This window comes from Aythya ferina (assembly GCF_964211825.1).
Source record: "Aythya ferina genome assembly, chromosome: 8".
In the NCBI taxonomy this organism is placed as follows: domain Eukaryota; kingdom Metazoa; phylum Chordata; class Aves; order Anseriformes; family Anatidae; genus Aythya; species Aythya ferina.
The window spans coordinates 23785939-23805749 of NC_140304.1; the positions used below are offsets into that span (position 1 = coordinate 23785939).

The window sequence follows — 19811 nt, forward strand, 5'->3', positions numbered from 1 at the left end:
CTTCATGCCATCTAGTTCTTCATCCCTCTATATCCCAGACCAAAACCAGCTTCATCTGTCACTCTTCATTCTTTAAAAGCTGACAGTAGAGACTACTGTAAAAGAAGATGCTAACTCACAGGCATCTGAAGAATTAATTTCATTGAAGTGAGAGGGGAATGGCTGCATCACAAGCCACACTGGACTGAAAAACCTCCAGAAGTAGATTAAGCTACTCCGGTTTCCCATGAAGACATGCACATAAACAACATCTCCTTCAACTGGTTGAGCTGGGAGAGCAGGAGTCCTTGGCAGAGGGATGGTAAAAATCTATAGAGGAAGTACAAAAAGCAGCTGGAAGACCTGTTTTCCATCATCTGTATGAGCTTTCTTCATACTTCTCTTACAACAGCTACCATAAAGAAAACCAGCAGACTTCCTGTCTCGCTCTACATAGGATAAAAAATTAAAGAAAAAGTATTCCGTACAGTTAAGTTCATGGAGATACTAATGCCAACTTGAAGAATGTGATTTTGGCTTGAAGTTTGGTAGCAAAGCCTCAAAGTCAAATTGTTCAAAAGTAAAAGCCAGAGTTGTACTAAGAGCCAAATTCAACCTTTCACTTGGTATTAACAAATAAACACAGGCAACACAGAAAGGGTTGTTTATGTTGAAAGTTCTGAAATAATAACCAAGAGGGTATGTTAGGACTGAAAAAAAAAAATCTCTTGCTGGAATGCTCAGAACCTCCTTGATTTATGCTGACATTTAATCCCTTTCCCCTCTTCAAAGAATTCAGGGCTACCAAAAGGTATTGGATTGACTGTCCCGAAGACCTGACATCCCTTTTACACAGCAAGCAGGTGCACACAGAGGCAGTAAGGAGCAGCTCATGCAGTCCTGGGAGCGAGCTGGGGCCTTGTCCTGCAGAAGGGGACACCCTCAAGCAATAGGAGCGAGCTCTGTACTAGTTATGAGCCTTGCAATAACACACAGCCTTGCATTTAGATGTAAAGCACACTGACAATTCATATATTGCACTGTCTGATAGTCTGTCAAAACCTGAGTTAATGAAGACTCCGGTTCTGGAGAGTGTTACCTGCAGACTGAGCCACTGGTTTCCAATCCTTTCTCCAACACATTTTGTCTGAGCATGGGCTGAAAGCCAACAAGCAGCACCTTTGTTATGAATTCAGCTTCTGTTGCCCCTTTTTTCTGCCCTTTCTTCACGTTTTTTTTTTTTAATAGTCATCCTCTCCTTTTAATCTAAATTGGTGTTCCCTTTTCTACAGACTCATTTATAAAACTGCTCAAATAGCTCCCTTCCTCCTTCCACACATTCACAGACATTTTAGTCTTGGAAGAAGGCCTCTGTTGACATGATAAACCATTAAATGCCACAGGAAAACTGAACCCTCTGTCAGTAAGGAGTTGCTTTTAGAGCCAAGAAGCAAACAGACACAACCAGCTGTAAAAACAACTGAAACTGGGAAGTCCTAGCTATAAAAGGATAGATTAATAATAATAATATTAAACAATAACAAAAACACAGCCTGGCTGCACCAAAGGAGGTTCCAGAATCCCCTATAATGGAAGTTTTAAGGACAGGCTGAAAATAACTGCCAAGAACAGAGCACATGCACTTGAGCATGGCTCAGCTAAGGAGACTACAGGAGTTCTAATAAACAGAGCTGGGAAGGGACGGTATTTTAAAAATTGGTGATCAGATTTATTAAAGCCATTGTATAAAATGACAAGTCTTACAATAGCTATATACATAAACACACAGACTTCTGCAAGACATCCGACTTTGCGCCGTAAGCTGCTGTAAGTAGGTTAAATATGAATGATAGCTCAAGCTACAGTTGTGCATGACAAAGCAGCGTGAAATGGGGAAGTTTCAACCGAGCTTCCAGAGGAACTGAGCTAGGCCTCGTGTTACTCAATGCTCCGTGTTCACTTCCAGCTCACTGACGACAGCTACCACTCAGAGAAATTCAAATCCTTCTAGCATTGCCCTGCTCTCCTTATTTCACTAAGTAGGGAAGGCCACATCGTATCTCAGGCACATCTGAGCAAAAAGTAACACACCCCAATGAAAAGCTTCACTAGAATCAAAGACTGAAGGCTGTACCTACAGAGCAGGAGACCCACGTCCAGTGAGCAGCAACATGAAGATGTATGTAGGAGTCCCATAAAACAAAAACACAACACAAGTTTGTGTGTTATGATAACAAGTATTGAGTGTTGTAAGACTGTGGCAAAGCAAAAGGCTAGTTTGGACAAGTCATTGTTAAGAACAAAACTAGGGCACTCAGTTTTATGCCCACTTTAAAAAGAAAAAGATGTTGCAGAAGATGGTGCAAAAACTTAAACCTCTACTGCAAAAGCAAGGTTAATCTCAGGGCAGGAAAAAAAAAAAAAAAAAAACACAAATTTGGACCATGTTACACATCAAAAGGGTCAAAATATAACTTGATAATGCACATCATTTTTTACAGTGAGGAAGGTAGAGGTACTAAAGATTCCAGCCCCGCCAAGAAACACTAAGAATGACTGGGTAGACTAGCAGGCCAAAGAGACTTCACAACAGGGAAATTAAACACTAAGCACTGGCATCACTGATATTGCTTTTGCGGTCTTCAGCTCAGAATTGAAGAAAAACAAACAAACCCTGTATTGTATGTCACGCCAGTGTGCTTTAGTCGAAATACCAGTTACTGCTATAGTGTAATGACCTTTCATTATGTGGCAGTAGGTGTAGATCATTTAATATCCCTTCTAAGCCTTAACTGCTTGAGAAGTACATAATGCCTTCCTTCATTCTCAAACATCCCGTCTAACCATAAGACATAATGGGTAAAGTCTACCATGAAAATAGATATTCACAGATATAATAGATATTAAACAAAATAGACTTTTTTGGTCAAGCAGCCTGTAACCTTTGTCTCTCATAACCTCTGTTTCTGAAGTCCTACGAGTAAATCCATCATTCACCCCATTCTACAGTTCTTACTTTGCATTGTTTATTCTAGATAGCAAGTTCTGCCAAATTTAGGCCAAATTTAGGCCAAAGGCCAACAGAGGAAAGTGACTACTGCTCAACATCAAACATTTCTGCACTGGACTCTTCAAGACCTGAAAATTATAGATAGAGATGTCAATCAAGAAAAACAGTAATCAAGTCATAAAGCACAAAAAGATATAGCTCTGAATCTCACTTTTGGGAAAGCCAGATAGTAGGATCTGGCAGATTTACCACAGTCAGATGATCCAGAGATCAAACCCACCAGCATGACCTTGCACCTTATAGACATAGCATCCAAAGTGCTACAAAACATGAATTGAACTGGGTAATGTCCATCAGAACTAACAGAACTACCAGCTGAGTACATTACCATACTAGTTAGTATTTCATAAAAAAGAAATATATATGAGTGTTCTTCACAACCCTGAAGCACAAAAAGGAATTTAATCCTGCGGAGATTAGTAGGGGAAATTTGCTGCACAAATGCAAAAACAGGAAAATTGTGTAGCCAGAAGTTCTTCAGAAAGGATCTCAAGTTATAGGGGAGCACAAAACCCATTGCTTGGTGCTTTCAGTAACAGCCTGGGAAGGCCACAGTATGTAAGCCAAAACAGGAGTGCTGATTTCCATCTCAAACATTTTTTGGAGGCACCCATGCTCATCTGCTTAATGTTTCAGCTCTAGAAGGTCATTAATTTTGCATTACGTCTCATACATTTTATATTCACATGCTTGCCTTTGCTCATCCACTATTAAACAACATTAACTTTTTTAAAAAGGTATTATGCACCTTTTCCACTGCTCACATGAACAACTTTCCCAGGCATATGCTTAAGATACAAATGATGCTGACGCAATCGCTTTGAATATTTCATAAGATCAGATTATTTTTGTCTGACAATTAATTTCTAATTGTAGCTCTCTCAACTCCTACCAGGTTAAAAGCATGATTCGAGGTGGTCAAGACTGTGGCCTGGTTGACCTGAGTTCTGTCTTCAACATTACCCTCTGCTTATCCCAAGGATAATCTTTCTAAGGTTAAACTAGCTTCAGGTTTGTCAGAGCAAGTTCCCTGACAAAAACAGATTACTTTTCTCCCTGTTATATGCCACCTCCCTGGCTATTGGAGGGGGGAGCTTTGAACAGGCAAGCCCATCATTACGACAGCAATGAAGTAGCCCTGCACAACAGGACTAGAGTGACACAAAAAATATTTTGCTCCTATTTTTGGAATTATTTTATGACAGTACTGCTAATTAGATGGCCAAGCATACTTAAAACAGGAGAACTATCCGCACTGAAATAATTTTAGTATCCAGGACTGCCCAGGAAAAACCATGCGTTCTTCCCTGAATGTCAGAAGACTTCACCATGCTTCTTCTAACAGTCAAAAAAACTTCAAATTCTCCAGTGACCACACCTGTACAGCAACACGAACTTCCCAACACACAAACACAAGCAGCCTTGAACCTGTACAACTCTCTACTGGATCTATGATCCCTGTACAGGCAAAAAATAAACTGTCCTCTTTCAGCATTCAAAGTATCAAAAGTATTTCCAGTCTCCCTTAGAAGTTCAGCTACAGAATACAGAGCCAACAAGAACCCCTGAAGGAACTTGAATATTTATTACTGGCTTTGAAGCAGAAGATCTATGTGAATGGAGGATCAAGGATTTTAGTCCAACCACTGTTCCAATACATGCAGTTAACATACATTATAAAATATCTCCTCATGCAGTATTTAGTTTCAGCACAATGTTCATCTCCCCCACAATTACATATAGCTCCATCAGTCTTTGCTAGTCTTCCCAGCTAAGAATTTAAAGATCTAGGATCACGGCTGGGAAATGAACATTTACACAAACAGCCTTTGCCTAGTTCAATTTAAAAGCAAACATCAATGTTCTGCACTTGCCATTGAAAACTACAACAGGAAACAGTCAGTTGGCTGACTCAAACTAGACTACTACTAGTGTTTGATAAAGCTCAGCTTTTCTAAAGTAATTTCTACAATATACAGCATTCAGGTGAATTTGAATTGCTACAATGACAGCAAGCAAAAATCAAAAGGCCAGTATAATATTTCATGCTGAATAAACCACAAAGCTTAGTTTGTGTGAGTAAAGGTGCCCTAGAAATGCTATAAAAACATGCATAGGACATAAAACCATTAACATACACACACCGATGCTATAATGTATTCATATTCCCAAATTAAGAGAAGGCAATTTCTATCCACTCTGAAAGATTATATTAAAAAAGGAGTCTCCGCAGAAAAGGATTGAAGGGAACAAATCACTGAAAACAATTGTCAGTTGTGTAGCAAAAGAAAAATCCCAAACCCTCAAAACAGTGCAAGTATTCTTCGTTAAATCACATGAGCAAACCTGATGCGTGATGCTCACAAAACAATAGACAAATACATAATTGAAAAAGCTCTGGTGACATTTTTTTTTTTCCCCTGAGATACCTTTCACTAATTTAAAGGGAAAGCTTCATTGCTTCGTAAAGTTACTTATGCAGCAAGTTTGGAACTATCATGGATTCTTCTCAAGTTCAATCGCTTACCAGGGAGCCTGCAGATCAGCCTGAACTTTGACTGTGTCAAACCATGAGGCTTCCTTTCCTGGAAGTACATCAAGGCTCTTGCATGAAATCTGATCATCAGCACAGTCAGATTAGTGACAGAAGTGGTCAGGCTGATAAACTAGCAAAACAGAAACCTGCCTAAGTAAGTGTGGAACCACATCTAAGACAAGGTTGTAATGCATTCTCACCCGTTTGTGCCAAAAGTGAAGGGAGAACATTTTTTTGAAACTGATGTGAAAGAAAAAGCTTTATCATTCGTTGCTTCCCTGCAGGAGGTCTGTAGCTGTTTCTAGAAAAACAGATACCCAGATTACTACCAGCTCTTAGAGTAATGCCGCTGATGGCTGACTTACCCCAGGAGATGCCTAGCTTAGTTCTGCTGCAAGCAGGAATGGCAGGGGAAAGCTTTTTAAAGGTTAGCTGACTTCTTTAGGCACTGGAAGGTAAATCAGGTATCAAGGATTTCTCTCACCCAACAGAAGTTCTCAAACAGATGCGTACCTCCATATGCCACTACCGAACTGAAACAAATGCTCTCTTAAAATAAGATGTTCTTAATAAATCAATAACTGTGTGATAGAAAGTTATATTTGCTTTTAACCATTTCTTCATCCACCCACTTTTGTTTCCTAATGATCAGTAATACTGTACCTTTCTGCTAGATATGTAAGCATCTTGCCTCAGGGCACTTTTCCATGATGTTCCTCACAGCAGAAAGTTGCTTATTTCACCCAGTAAATCTGTTCACACATGCAGCTGTTTGACTTCACTTTCTGAAGTCCCAACAAACAAAACTTTATTTCAAAACAAGAAAAGGGACTTCAGAAATAAAAACTTGTGTTAGGGGAAATTAAATTTCATATATCTAGCTAAAGCAAAAAAAAAAAAATTACCTTCACGCAAGGTAAGATATACATACAGAGATGGGAATGTATTTGAGCAATTAAAAAAGCAAAAATAATTTTCCTTTTCTAATTCACATATCTATTCACAGCAGTAAAGCTGCATGTTTCCTGACTTAAATTCTTAAAGAAAAAAAATCACATGAAATATCATGGAATGGACACAATACACCACGAGACATTTTCTGGCATTTCACTGAAATGGAAACAAGTTGGAGGGTGAGTTCATTTAAAACCAGGAACTAAGGCAAGGAAACAAGTTATTTTTGCAGTGCCTGAAAGCCTAGAAGTCAACTCAATATCCTACTCCTCTAGAATAGACCTTACCAGAACAGTCGAGACATAAGAAATGCTACTAGCACTGTAAAACGGGAACTGCCTGTACAGTGACACAAATTGCTTTTCCATGTCCTTAACCACTTTCCAGATACTGTAGCAGCAAGTCACTGACAATCTCTGATTTTCTTATTCACGTTATTTACTATGAAGCAATCTGATTATTTAAGTTAGAGGTATGGCATAACAAGAAGCAAAGGGAACAGAGTAGTAGCTGAATGTATTATAACTGCAGCGCAACAAATTTTGTTGTTTCAAACTCAGTAATTACGTGTAGATCTCCTAACACTGGCACATCCTGAGTTGTGAGTCAAAAAACTGGCAAAGGAATGAGAACAATCTCACAAACTTAATAATTGAGCTACATTAAAGACATCCAAACTTAAATAAGAGGGAACCAAATAGCCACTGGGGTTTAATACACTACACAAACACAACAATATGTGGCAGGGACCAAAGATAAGCCAGTTATTTTCTAGCTCATATTATTTCTCGCAAATAGCTTCTGCAACTCCCCAAATAACTTACAAGTGATAAAAAAACAGCTGGAAGAGGGACAAAGGAAACAATTGAGTCCTGCAAGCTCTTCATCACTTAAGTAAAGCCAATACAAGAACAGCCAACTTCAGCGAAGAAGTACTTTTGTTAATGCTCTTATACTTCTCAGCACCAAACACAAAACAATCACCACGAGGGGAAGAACTAAACACGCACCTTGAACACCTCCGAGAAGAAACCAGAGCCGATTTTCTCACAGGTGAAGTCATCAAGACGGGTAAGTCTGGAAAAGGCACTTATCAGGGCTCTGTACGAAGAGGTCCAAACTCTTCCAATCTGGGATGCAGTCCCATCTCCTCCAGTGCCACCGTCAAAGTCCTCAGCGCGCTCCAAGCGTGGTGGAAATCCTGCTATTGAATTCCGCTTACTTCGGTCCATTTTGAAAACAGGCTTGTCTTCTGCTAAGGGAGGACTTCTCACATCTTAGGTACTTTGCTGGCTTCTCTACTCTTGTTGGAAGCTAAAACACAAGAAATTGAGACCGTCATTATTATAAAAATACCTAATCATGTTTGATAGGACTCCAACACAACTTAACCGGTGTAAGGGAATGAGAAAAGCAGAAGATATCCAAGTAGGTGTAAAAAAACACACACACACACACAACCAACCACACAGCATCATAAAATAGATGGACAATCTAATGAACTTTTCCTTTAGAGTCCTGGAAATATCTATTCTCTGACTATTAAGAAATAAGTTTGGAGCTCAAAATTTTAAATGATAACAAAGGGCTTTCACACACACACACTATTTAAGTTCTGGTTGCTAAAGCAAACAACTAAGCAGTAGGAAATCCACAAAATGTTACCTTCTATGCTACTTCGGTAGCAGTTGGTGACCAATCTAGTGCTATTGCAAGAAAACAGATCAACTTTCAGTTGACTTAAACAAAATTATTAGCTGTCAATAACAGTAGCTGGAGCACCAAAAGCTTTGTTGTTTTTTTTGTTGTTGTTGTTTTTTTTAAAAACTTCCACCACCTATATGTATGAATGTTCCAAGACCAATTTCTTAACTAGTGAAAACACAAGTTTATACCCGCTAAAGATCTAGTCCCCGAATTTGTGAAAACGATCAACAATCCTGCTACAAAAACAAAGGCTTCTTGTACGAAACTGCCAGAACAATTCTCTACGCACACAATTTTAAAGCTATATTAATTTCAGTTCAACTGAAAACACAGGAAATAAGATACATTTGCCAAGTACGAAGGGGGAAAAGAAAGAAAAAACAACACCGAGGGAATTTTTTTTCTCTGTGTAAGAGGATGATGAAGTAATCAGGATGACTCTGGAGCCCATCAAATCCAAGTTGGATTGGCAAACCTGACAGGTGGCCTACTTTTTTTTTTCCCTTTAAACCTTAGAGTCAGGAGGTTATTCATCTTTTCCACACTTAACTGTTCATTTACAGCAACTCAGTGAAGCCCCTACAAAACCTGAACAAAGTGAGCACTCACAATGAGGGCATTTTTTTTTTTTTTTGAGGGTGAATGAAAAACTGGAAGGGGAAAGCAAACTTTTTTTTTTTTAATGAAGTGGCAGACGAAATAATCACAAAGCAGGGAGCAGACGAGGCACTTATGCTTGTATGTACACAGATGTACAAAACCTGAACAATGCACTAAATTTGAAGAGCATCTCAAAAACAGAGGCGCACCAGCTGTCCTCTGAATATGCCGCAGTCCTGCTGTACACATCTTGCATGCAGCGTATCCTTCGGAGATGCTGTGCCAACCCGTCAGAAAGGCACACAGCCCTTCAGAATCAGCTCTGTTGAATTGCATGGAATTCATTTCCATGTTGTCCTCTCCGAGAAGAAACAAAAACTCTACCCCCGACCCCCTCTCCCAAGGTCTGTGGTGGTGTTAATTTCAAATATCTTAAAACTCACCTCTCCGAATGAGGGTCAGGATGGGGAGGATGTTATAAGACACCCTTACCAGGGCCTGTTTAAGAAAATTTAATCTCTCTCGCATCCCACATTGCGGTATTCCTACAGAACTTTATGTGCAGACTCCCCCATGCGTGAGCTTCCTGCGCTTTTCAGATGCTAGCACTACATCATCTAATGTTATAGCGTGGCCGGCTGCCACAGAGAAGATCAGGATCCAATTTCTGACCTCATATTCCTGCCTCACGAGCCCTGAAGGTCTGGAAATGGTACAGGAGCACCACGGGAAGACAAAGCCCGCTCTGTTTCCCCGGGGAGAAGAAATAGCCCAGGGAAGCTCCTCAGCTGCAGAGAAGGTGCCCATAATCTTCCAAGCGTACTTAAATAATTCTTTTTGATCTGAGAGCAGCGACCTAACGTTTGGTTGCTTTTCAGGGAGATGAAGAAAGAACTATCTGTGGAAGGAGGAGCGGCAGGAAACAATGGTGTTAACAAGTCGTTTTCTGGAACAAGAGGCAAGCATGTTTGGAGACTGACCAAGAGGCCTGCTGGACTTGAAGAAGCAATGCTTCAGCACTTCGCAGAGCAGCACCCACCTGCACTCGGAGCTTTTTAAGGGAAGGAGCAAGCTTTTGCCCCAGCAGCACCCAGTCTGATACTCAATGCCATGACTCCCATGAGTTGCACCCTGAAGTTTTTGCAGACACCCCCCCCAAACCTAGTGAAACAACCCACCTGCATTGCGGCCCAGCAAACAGATCAGAGCTATATCAAGATATATCCCAAAAAATGAGACACTAAGATTGCCATTTTCTAGCTAGAGGAAGACACCAACTTAATTAAGTGATATTAAACAGGAAGAAAAACCTGCCTCTGTCTTAACCATCCAGATACCATTAACAAAAGATCAGCTCCCCATATACCCTGCTTAATCTACAAAAAAAAAAAAAAAAAAAAAAAAACACCAAAAAACACAACCCACCCTCACACATACACATCCTTCTGATTGAAATCACATGGCGAACTCTGCAAAACTCCGTACAAATCTCACAATGAAAGAAAAGATTCAAAGCACTTCACACAACATAAATCCCCAAAGGGTTTGCCATCTGGATTCCCCAGTAACCCATCCCTTCAATTTCTGCCTGCTAAAGCTTGCCTTCTTTCCAGACAGCCACACGAAATCCTCGGAAATTATTAGGGTAGAGCTCCGTTTGTCCAACTTTCTGCCCAGGATTGCAGACACAGAATTAGAGGAAAATTTCAAGTGGGCACACTTCCAAGCAGGCCTCCTGTCATTTTGGCCAATTACACTAATGATCACATTCTCAGTCAAATCAACCAAGGTTTAATTGACTGTCAGATCAGTCTGAGGTACTTTAATTTACTACCTTGTATGATTAATTAAAGTGCACCGAGCAGAATGCAAGACCGACCTGCTGCAGATCTAAAGGCTGTCGGGTTTGTTTGCTTGTTCCTTAATATCAAAGTTCAGCTGAAAGATTCTCAAGCTGTGCTCTAGGACCAGTTAAGAAAGACACCGAGCACTCTAAAAACAGTTCCCAATAAATTTTCCAGCTTCCAGACCGCTTTTTTTTGACATCCTTACCACAACAAGAATGCACCCCGCTCTGCCAAGCCAAAATGTTTTAGAAACACATTTGTCAAAACGCGTACCTGCCCCACTCATCCACTCAGCATATTGCTGAAAAGCACAAATTTAGGTTTCATGCTCTACCACATTTTAATTTCTCCATCTAAAAACAAACCTTGAAGCAAGAAACAACCAAACCAAGTTAGGAGTACGTTAAGACCAGTTTCTCCACTGTACGAACGCATCGGGTTTTGGGTTGCGGAACAGACTATAAACATAAACACTATCAGCATTTATTTGGTTAATGAGGGGGTTGGCTTACAAAACCAATGTCTAAGCCTGAAAACATGTAAGGATGGAAACCCCACAACAGCACATCGAGTGATATCCCACACATCAATGCAAAATGAACAAGTGAGATACATTAGCCAGTGCTTAGCATTTCATACTGTTCCTACACATAAAAACAGATCGAGCTTCTCAGCCTCAGCAGCATCCCTTTAATGCCCCAGGGTGCAAAACAAGATCCCTCCAAAGCCATTTCAACTCATTACCGACACTTTTTTCGTCCCCAGTATCTTCACAACACGTGCATGTTTGCACTTAAAAGTCAAAGTTTCCTAAAAGATGGCCCTACCAACAACAACAGCCATTTTTAGACACAGAGGACTGTCGCTAGGCATTCAGCCTGGAAAGCCATAAATCTGGTGGATGCATGTTATTAATTTGAAAAGGTTTTCTGAAGAGCAAGATGCCAAAGCTTTGACATAAGACATTTGCCAAGAGTTAACTATTTAAACCCATAGTCTGATGGAATTTAAAAGCCCAGCATTACAAAACCAGGGAGGAATTATGCTGGCAAGTGCCACTCAACAACAGAGTTGGGAGGCGAGGGGGGAAAATTCCCTCTAGGAACTTGCAAACTTCAGAAAAGCTTCAAAGGATTGTAAAGAACAAAATCTTCCAGACTGAATTGACTTTGAGGTCATTAGCCTGGAGGAGAGGGGAAAAAAAGGTGCAGGGGGGGGAGCAAAACATAAGAAATCAAACTGCATTGGTAAAGAGAGCCAAGCTCTCCACAGTTTTGTTCCTAACTGCTGTCATTCGCTGTCCTAACAGAGGGACGGTGTTTGGTTTGTCCCTACCTTGGCTTCTTGTCTTTGGGAGAAAGGTAACTTCAAATATTTACAGAAGGGCTCGCGCTGCGCTTGGCCCAGCTCATCCTGATGCCGAAATCTCTTCTGACTGCTGACTGGGGGAAGTCACAGCGTCCAGCCTTAAGTCTGAGTCACAACACGACACTTGAACGTGAAAACCCCATCGTTTTCTACTTTCATTTTGGTGATATTTTGCTTTAATCGCATCTCCCCTGCTGGGGATAGTTCCTAGCTCTGACCAGCCCCCCCGCAGCACGGCCAGGGCTGGCGCTCCTCAGAGGAGACCTGCCTTAGCCCAGGGACGGCGACACCAGCCCAGAAACTGGGAGCCTGCTAAGCTGCTCCACGGTTTTGTAACACAAACAAACCTTGCAAGAGGCTGAGCTGAAACAAACAGTTCATTTATTTTGTGACTGCAGCCAAGTTTGAAACCAGAAAGAGACGAGACGTTAACTTACTGCAAAGCCTGGGCTTCGAGACCAACACCGTAAGTTTAAAAATACTCGTATAAAGCACGGGCATAAAGCCTGGCACACACTGAGAAGGCAAATAATTGGAAAACACACAAACAACAAAAAACACTCAATCCTTATGCCCACAGTAAGGAATTGCCAACAGCTTCTCGAGTCCAGACACAAAACAAAAGTGAACCCGTACAGACGGGCCTTGCAAAAATCTGTTTGTCTCCTCGCCTGGCTGCAGTCACACCAACGCACGGGCAGCGCAGTCGCAGGGTCAAACCATCACACACAGCTGCTGCTTCAAACAGACCATCTTAATATATCCTCTTTGCCTAAGAAAACATGAAAATTGCAGGACATCCCGAAAGCAGTGGCTTTCCCTACGCTTCTATGGAGCTTAGCAAAGATGCCGAGAAGCAGCAGGCTGACATTTGCTGAGCTCCTGACCAGCATAAAATAAAAAGGCTTCGATTCCCTTTAACACCTCCGTAATCAAGGAGTCTCCCCAGCCGCCCCACCAGGTTTATAGCTGAGGGCCGAGAGCTGTCTGCAGGGGTTCTCAGGGCAGGCAGGAAGCAACGCTTCGCTGTTTCGGTGCAGCCAGTGAGAAAACCCATCAGGGCAAGACACCCAGTACCACGTCTACAGCAGGTACTGGCAGCACGAACACAACAGTAACAGGGTCCCTGATAATTCATTTATGACCTTTTGGACAACAGGACATCCCAAACCTGCTGCTGAGTTACTGGAGACACCAGAGTCTGGTGGTATTTACACATCAACCCGAAGCACCTCGGGTACCGAGGGGAAATCTATAACTCACCGTTGTGAGCCACAGACCCGGAGCGTATGAAGTCAGGCTTCAAAAGCGAAGTTATTTCAAGCAAATCCCCTGCTGGTTGCAAAAGCTGTTACAGCTCTCCAGTGCAAGCACGGGGACAACCACATAAAAAAGTGGCCTAGCCACTACCAGAAACATGTTCAACTTAAGAAAAAGTGACAGGGCCATATGAAAAGAAGCTTACTAACTAAGTCAAAAAGAGGACTTGGCAGCAGACAACAGATGGAGCCACCAGGACACAGCAGCTGATTATCAGATGTACTTACTGACAAATACACAACATGAAATGAATACGCTAAGGAGCTAATAAGGAGGAAAATAACTTAAAAAAAATACAAATGGTGATCATTTTTGATCTGGCCTAGAAGAGCACTTTTTTTGTGCCGGGCTGCAAGATGCAAAGCTTCTGATTTTATCCTCGTAGCATGGTCATTGTGCAAACGCCTGGTTCTTAGCTACAGGAAAAAAGGAAACCTGTGATGCAAGGGAACCACAAGCTTCACTCTTTCCTGCAGCAGGCACAGAAGCAACATCCCCCTCCCTCAGCCCTGTGTTTCTTCCGTGCAGTTACAAAGTCGCCTGCATAAAGAATCACGATGGCTGAAGCGCCGTCCTGCACAAGTCCAGGAGCGAGGCTTTCACCGGCCTGTCAGAGCGCGGCATGCAACAACAACTCCCAGAGCTGGTGACTAAATTGCCACCCTGCCGAGTAACCCACTGGGCACACCGCAGCTCCTCATAAAACACCTTATCGCGGGCTGTAAATTCCAGCGCCTGTGAACCCCCTGGAGCCACGCACCTGGTGGTTTTGCAGCCCGCGAAGCCACCCCACGGCCCCGGACACCACCAGGAGCTGAGCTGGGAAGAAATTATTCCAGCTGGAGCATGCAGGCTGCTCAAAAGCGAGCCTAAACACGACCCGTAAGGGCTTTTAGGAGGACATAAACCTAATAAAACCCCGCGTGGTGCTCTCCAAGGGGCTGCCAGCTCCCCAGGCACCCCCTATCAGAGGGACACCCCCTGTCACAGGGACACCCCCTCCCCCTGGGGGCCCACCCGCCCCCCGCAGACCCCCGGGCGGCTCCCCCCGAGCCCTCAGCGTCCCCTCCCGGCTCCTGACGCCCGGGGCCAGGCCTCCCCCCACCCCCCGGCCGTTACCTGAGCAGCGGCGGCGGCGCCAGCGGGGCCTGCGGCCGGCGGGGGCTGTCATGGCGGCCTGCCCGGCTCCTCAGCGGCCCGCCGAGGGGAGGCGAGGGGGCCCCATGTGAGGAGCGAGCCCGGCTGCGGGGCGCGGGGGCCGCGGAGCGTCGCGGCTCCTCCCTCTGCGTCCGCCTCCGCCACCGCCGCCACCGCCACTGAGCCGCCCCCGGAGGCGGGGCGGCACCCCGACACCCACCGCCCTCCCCTGTAGCCAATCGGAGCCCGGAGAAGGTTGATGGACGGCGGGGTGTGGCCAATGGAGGAGGGGAAGGCAGGCGCGGAGGGGTTCGCAGGTAATCCACGTGAGTGCTCTTTTCTAATTGGCTAAGGGGCGCTTGAGTGGCAGGTACCTCAACCAACGGGAGCAGGGACAACAACTCCCAGGACGATAGCAGGAGCCAGCGGCAGGAAAGAGAGAGGGGCGTTGCTAAGGGCGCTACGCTCTCATTGGCCAGCCCCTGTGGGCGGGTTATAAATAAGAGAGCTAGCCAGTAAGAGCGCGGCGCACGTTCTGACGGGCGGGCAGGAGAGCCAATCCCCGCGTGTTTATAGGCAGCGGTGGGCGTGAAGCTGTCAGCGGGCCCAGGTGCTCATGGAGGCCCCACGGCCTGGGCACGGCCCCCCCCCCCCATTGCCCTAGCGCCTCACGGCCCCCTCCTGCCCCGGCCTTTAACCAAAACTGATGGGTTTTTTTGTTTGTTTGTTTTTTGTTTTTGTTTTTGTTTGTTTGTTTGTTTGTTTTTTTGTTTGTTTTTTTTTTTTTTTTTTTTTTTTTCCTTACCTCATTCTTGGCAATATCTGAGCTACTTTTACTGAAACTCAACAAATAAAAAATAAAGTAAATTAAAAAGTTCGTCTGTTGTAGAGTCTTGTATTCAAACAAAAAGAATCCCAAACAATTACAAGTGGAGGAGCTATAACCAAAAGGGTTCTCAGACAAGAACGCGCTGCTCACCCTTCCCATATTAAAAATAAGTTCTATTTTCCCCCTATCCATCATTAATTTTGCATCTAAACTTTTCAGCTTGATCCAAAACACGCTTGGGGGACTTTGGTGTTGGAAACATCGGCACCGGCTCTAGAGATAACAGTGAACAAAGTCTTGCCCTTGCAGCTGGGATAAAATCCCGAACCTGCTATTTATTGACTGAATTCAGTCTTTGAATTTCACACAAGTTTACAGTAAGATGTTCTACATAAATTTAACTAAAAAAAAAAAAAAAAAAAAAAAAAGTAATAAATTCTGTACAGGTAACAGATTAACAGTGGTTTGCGTGGAAAAAAAATAGCTTTTTTTTTTTTTAATTTATTTAATTTTCCTTCTGGATTTCCCATGCAGTGATTTTCCCACACTCACGAATGCTAAATAACAAGTATTTGCAAACATCTATTCTAATGGCAGCTTGAGCACAGGGTGCAGTGAAGCTTTTGTAATTAAGCCATTAAACAGTGATCAGCATACCCACCGTATTTTAATCTGTGACTGAACAGGTGGAACTACTCGGATCAGTCGGTGTCTTCTGCTAGGACTTATTTTTTAGAGTTAAATTTCTGCACTTCACATGGTGCTGGGATTTGTCCAAGCGAGTTGAAAAGACTTTACAGGGCAAGCACTGAAACATCTCAGTCTCCGTGGCCATTCTCTAAATGACTGCAGGGATCCCTGCTGCTCTGTGCCCTCTTTAAGTGTCAGTGCCCTCCAGTTTCACCTCACTGTGCCCCTAGTCCCGGCTGCGTTGGAAGCTATTAGTTAGCTGCAAGATGACATCTGGTGGCAGGTTTTGATTACTTCTCCTTTTGGGATCTAATCCCAGAACTAAAGCAAATGAATTATCTTTCCCCAGTTCCCTGTCATAAATATCACCTTTTTTCTGCTTTCCAGGCAAGATATTAGTGGCTTCTGTTTTTGGTCTACAAATGTCTTATTGGTAATAACCAGGAATAAGCATTTATCCCATGGGCTGGTGCAAAGTAGCAGCATTAATATATGCCAGTGTGATTCAGTAAAGTTAAATCACAACTGGAAACACACAACACTGCATGAGATCCTGTGATTTATATCACAAACAATCCATGTTTTGAGAAGGCCTGGGAGATGGGATAGTCTTATGAACACTGCTACCACCTTATCTCAAAGGCAAGGCTTGTGTTTTGAAAGCACAAAAGAATGGGTTTTGCTGATGACCACACGTGCACGTACAGCAACCGCAGAAACTTTGTCTAAGGAAGTCCCCCGTCCTTCCTTGCAGCCGGCAGAAATACCCAACAAATCCATGGCCTCAATATCTGCAGAAGATAGGTGGCTTTTTTAGTCTCCTTCTGTTTCCTGGAGAGAGAAAAATGAACACCGTATTAAAAGACACTTCAAAGGGATATATCAAAGGAAAAGTCTTGCGGATGTCGCGGTGTACTTCGATCTAGTGATCTCTCTCTTGCATCGAAGGGTCTCGCAGCCTGGGAACAGGGCAGGGAGCTCAGCTCAGAGCAGGTATTCCTCCCTCCTCCCCCTGCCCTGGGCTGGCTGCCCCACGCAAAGATCAGCTATGCCAAAAAGCAGGTCTGTGGCTTGCGGTCTGCTCCACCGCTTTCTCGGTCTGACTCTCCCTCAGACAGATCACTTTGGCTTTATAAATACAACCGGTCTGGCAAAAGAACAGCCAAGGATTTTACTGCCACTCACAGGGTGGCAATAAAATCAGGCACCAGATGTGGATGAGATCACGGGAGGGGGAATTCCCTTCCACTGGGCTTTGGAAATGCCCCGGAGGCGGAGAAGTTTGGGAGGTTTCTCCTTCCCAAGGATAAAGATGCTGCAATGAAGCCACACAAGTTTGCTTCCACGACAGCAGAGCAAGTGTTGTCCCCAGCAGGGAGGTTTTGTGGGGGCCAAAATTAAAAAGCGTTGAGCAAAGGGGGCTGCCTTTCTACCTTCCCAGGGGAACGAGGTAGTGGGTAACTTCACAGCACTGTGATGAGAGCAGGCATTTTAGTGACTTAACCCATGAAGTATTTTATGTGATGAAGCCCCTCAAGCAAAAACATCCTCTTTAGACACCAGGATAAATCTGAAGTCATTTCATGGGAGCCAGGCAAGAGAGTCCCAGAGGGACTGCCTGGAATTTGCCCCTTGCCTAATGTCAACACTGTCCCTTTTCCTGCCCTGTGCTAGGCAGACATTTCATGGGATAGCTGCAAGTAAGGATCCCTGTAGGCTCACAGTCACAAGCCAAACCCCTGAGATTTCAAAAAGCATCCCAACAGGCTGCCCTGCAGGAGCATCCTCCCACCCCTGCCTGCCTTGCAGATGGCCTTTGCAGACCAAGGTGAGGGTCGTTCACGGATGAGAGAGCATTTCCCACTGCTCCGAGCAGGGCAGCATGCGGCAGGGGATGTGTTTGGACCATGTGCTCCTCACCGTGTCCCAGCCACCCTCCCAGCTACAGGAAGGGCTCTGTGGGGATGATTGCACGCTGTCCTCTGCACGAGGATTTAAATGTGTGGTAAGGAAGAGGACAGTGATGCTGTCCCACCATCGATGAGGACAAGGCAACCAGCACATCCTCATGTACAAAGCCATGCTGCAGCATCCCCTGTCAGAGCATCCTCCACTCTCCTCTTCCACAAGGCTGGGCAAGCCAGCACTGGAGGCTGAGAGCAGCATGAGGAACCAAAGAGAGCTCGTTTTGGGACAGATGGGTACTCCCAGCTAGGCAGCTGCCGTGCTGTGACCGGTGCTGCAGCCTCGTCCTCCCAGCCTGCTCGTCGTGGCCATCTGCTGCCTTGGCTGGGGCTCAGGGCCCGTCACGCTGCCATGGTGCCATAGCAGGGCTCCAGCCAAGCTGCTGGTGGTGCTGAGGTTATGGAGTGGTGCCAAGCTGGATGGCTACAAGGATGTGCAAGCAATGGGGTGGTGGGACAGGGCTGACCCTGCGCCTGGGAGAGCCTTTGCTCTCCAATCTACTTTTTTTGTACCCACTTTGCTTTCCCCTTCTTCCTCCGCCGGGGTACGGAGCAGCGCAGAGCCCTCGGAGAGGAGCTGAGTCAGGACAGATGCGCAGGGGAAGGACGACAAGCTCCCAGCCTTGAAGGCAGTTCACTGCCTGTGTCACTGCTATTAAAAATAGACGAATGGCAGCGCTCTGTGCAGCGGAGGAGTGGCAGAGGAGATGTACTCTCCTGGGCCGCCGAGCAAATGCTCCTTCTGTCTGCCTGCGAGTCACCCAGCAGCATCTTCTGCTCTGGCAAATCCTTTTATTTTTTTTTCTTCTCTCTGACTCATGAGATTTAATTTTCTTTTGATAAAAAAATGGTTTTAATGTTTCAGGCTTGGAGACGGGGAGTGACTCACCTCGGCTTCTCTCTTCTGCACCAGGCAGTCAGCTCCCAGTGAGCTGAAACCCCTTCCCTTGAGGGTCATTTCCTTTTGGGAGCAGCTCCTCTCAGCCCCTCAGCATTTCTGGAGCAGGGAGCAGCTTTCTGGGGCTGCTGCTCTTGTCCCTCTACCCCAGCCCAACACCGATCATGCCCAACCATCCCAAAAAATCAGGTTTGCCAGGTGACACAGGGCAAGGCCAGTATAAGATATGCACCATTAGTGCCCCACAGAGACCCAGCACCAAGCTGGTGCCTCTCTCCTGGACCAGCATCCCCCCTCCTCCTCCCCGTGCCCTTTGCTCCCACTATTTTGTACTCACTTATTTTCTGTAACTCTCTTCTTCTTACTAAATGAAGATAATCAGCACTACCATCCCTGGCCTGCTCCCTGCCTTGGCCGCCAGCCAGAAGCGAAAGGACAGGAACTAAATAAAGCCTCTGCAAAGAGAGTGAGACAGGGTCAGAAATCAGCGCTGTGGGTTTTTAGCATGAAACTTTCGTTCAGGAATTATTCCAAGTCCTCGGCTCTCTTTGCTGCTCAGACCTGGCTGCTCTGCGTGCTGATCAGGTTTGCAGGAGTGGTTTTGATCCTTGAGAACACCCCAGAGGACTCACCCTGAGCAAACCACAGCCCCTGCATGAGCCACACAGGCACAGGGGCTGCCACCCGCTGTCTGGGGGGAATATTTCTCTCTGTCCATGAGAAATCGGCAGTGCACCAGCAGGACATTACAAAGTGCTCCCTCATTTTGTTCCCCTCTCTGCAGTGGGGAAGGCATCACGCCGACACTGACACATTTCTGCTCCCAGCCGCCCCATCCCTGCTATGGGGAGCCCAAGGTGTCTCATTAATGCGTTAATCATAACCCTAATGAGGAGAGCCGAGATCAGCTAA

At 44.7% G+C, this 19811-nt stretch overlaps 1 protein-coding gene across 3 annotated transcripts in view; it reads right to left on the bottom strand.

The window, feature by feature from the left end:
• TESK2 (testis associated actin remodelling kinase 2) overlaps positions 1-14694 on the bottom strand; it is a 75841-nt gene extending 61147 nt beyond the window's left edge. Inside the window, exons 1-2 of one of the 3 annotated variants that reach the window (XM_084527980.1) lie at positions 14501-14694; positions 7550-7853 (exon numbers count right to left, since the gene is read on the bottom strand). In XM_084527980.1, coding sequence (XP_084384106.1) covers positions 7550-7771 — 222 coding nt within the window. In that variant the 5' untranslated portion in view covers positions 7772-7853; positions 14501-14694. Of the gene's footprint in view, positions 1-7549; positions 7854-14500 lie in introns of those variants that run through there. The other 2 variants (XM_084527981.1, XM_084527982.1) reach the window with 2 other exon arrangements.
• Between the last annotated feature and the right edge of the window lie 5117 nt (positions 14695-19811).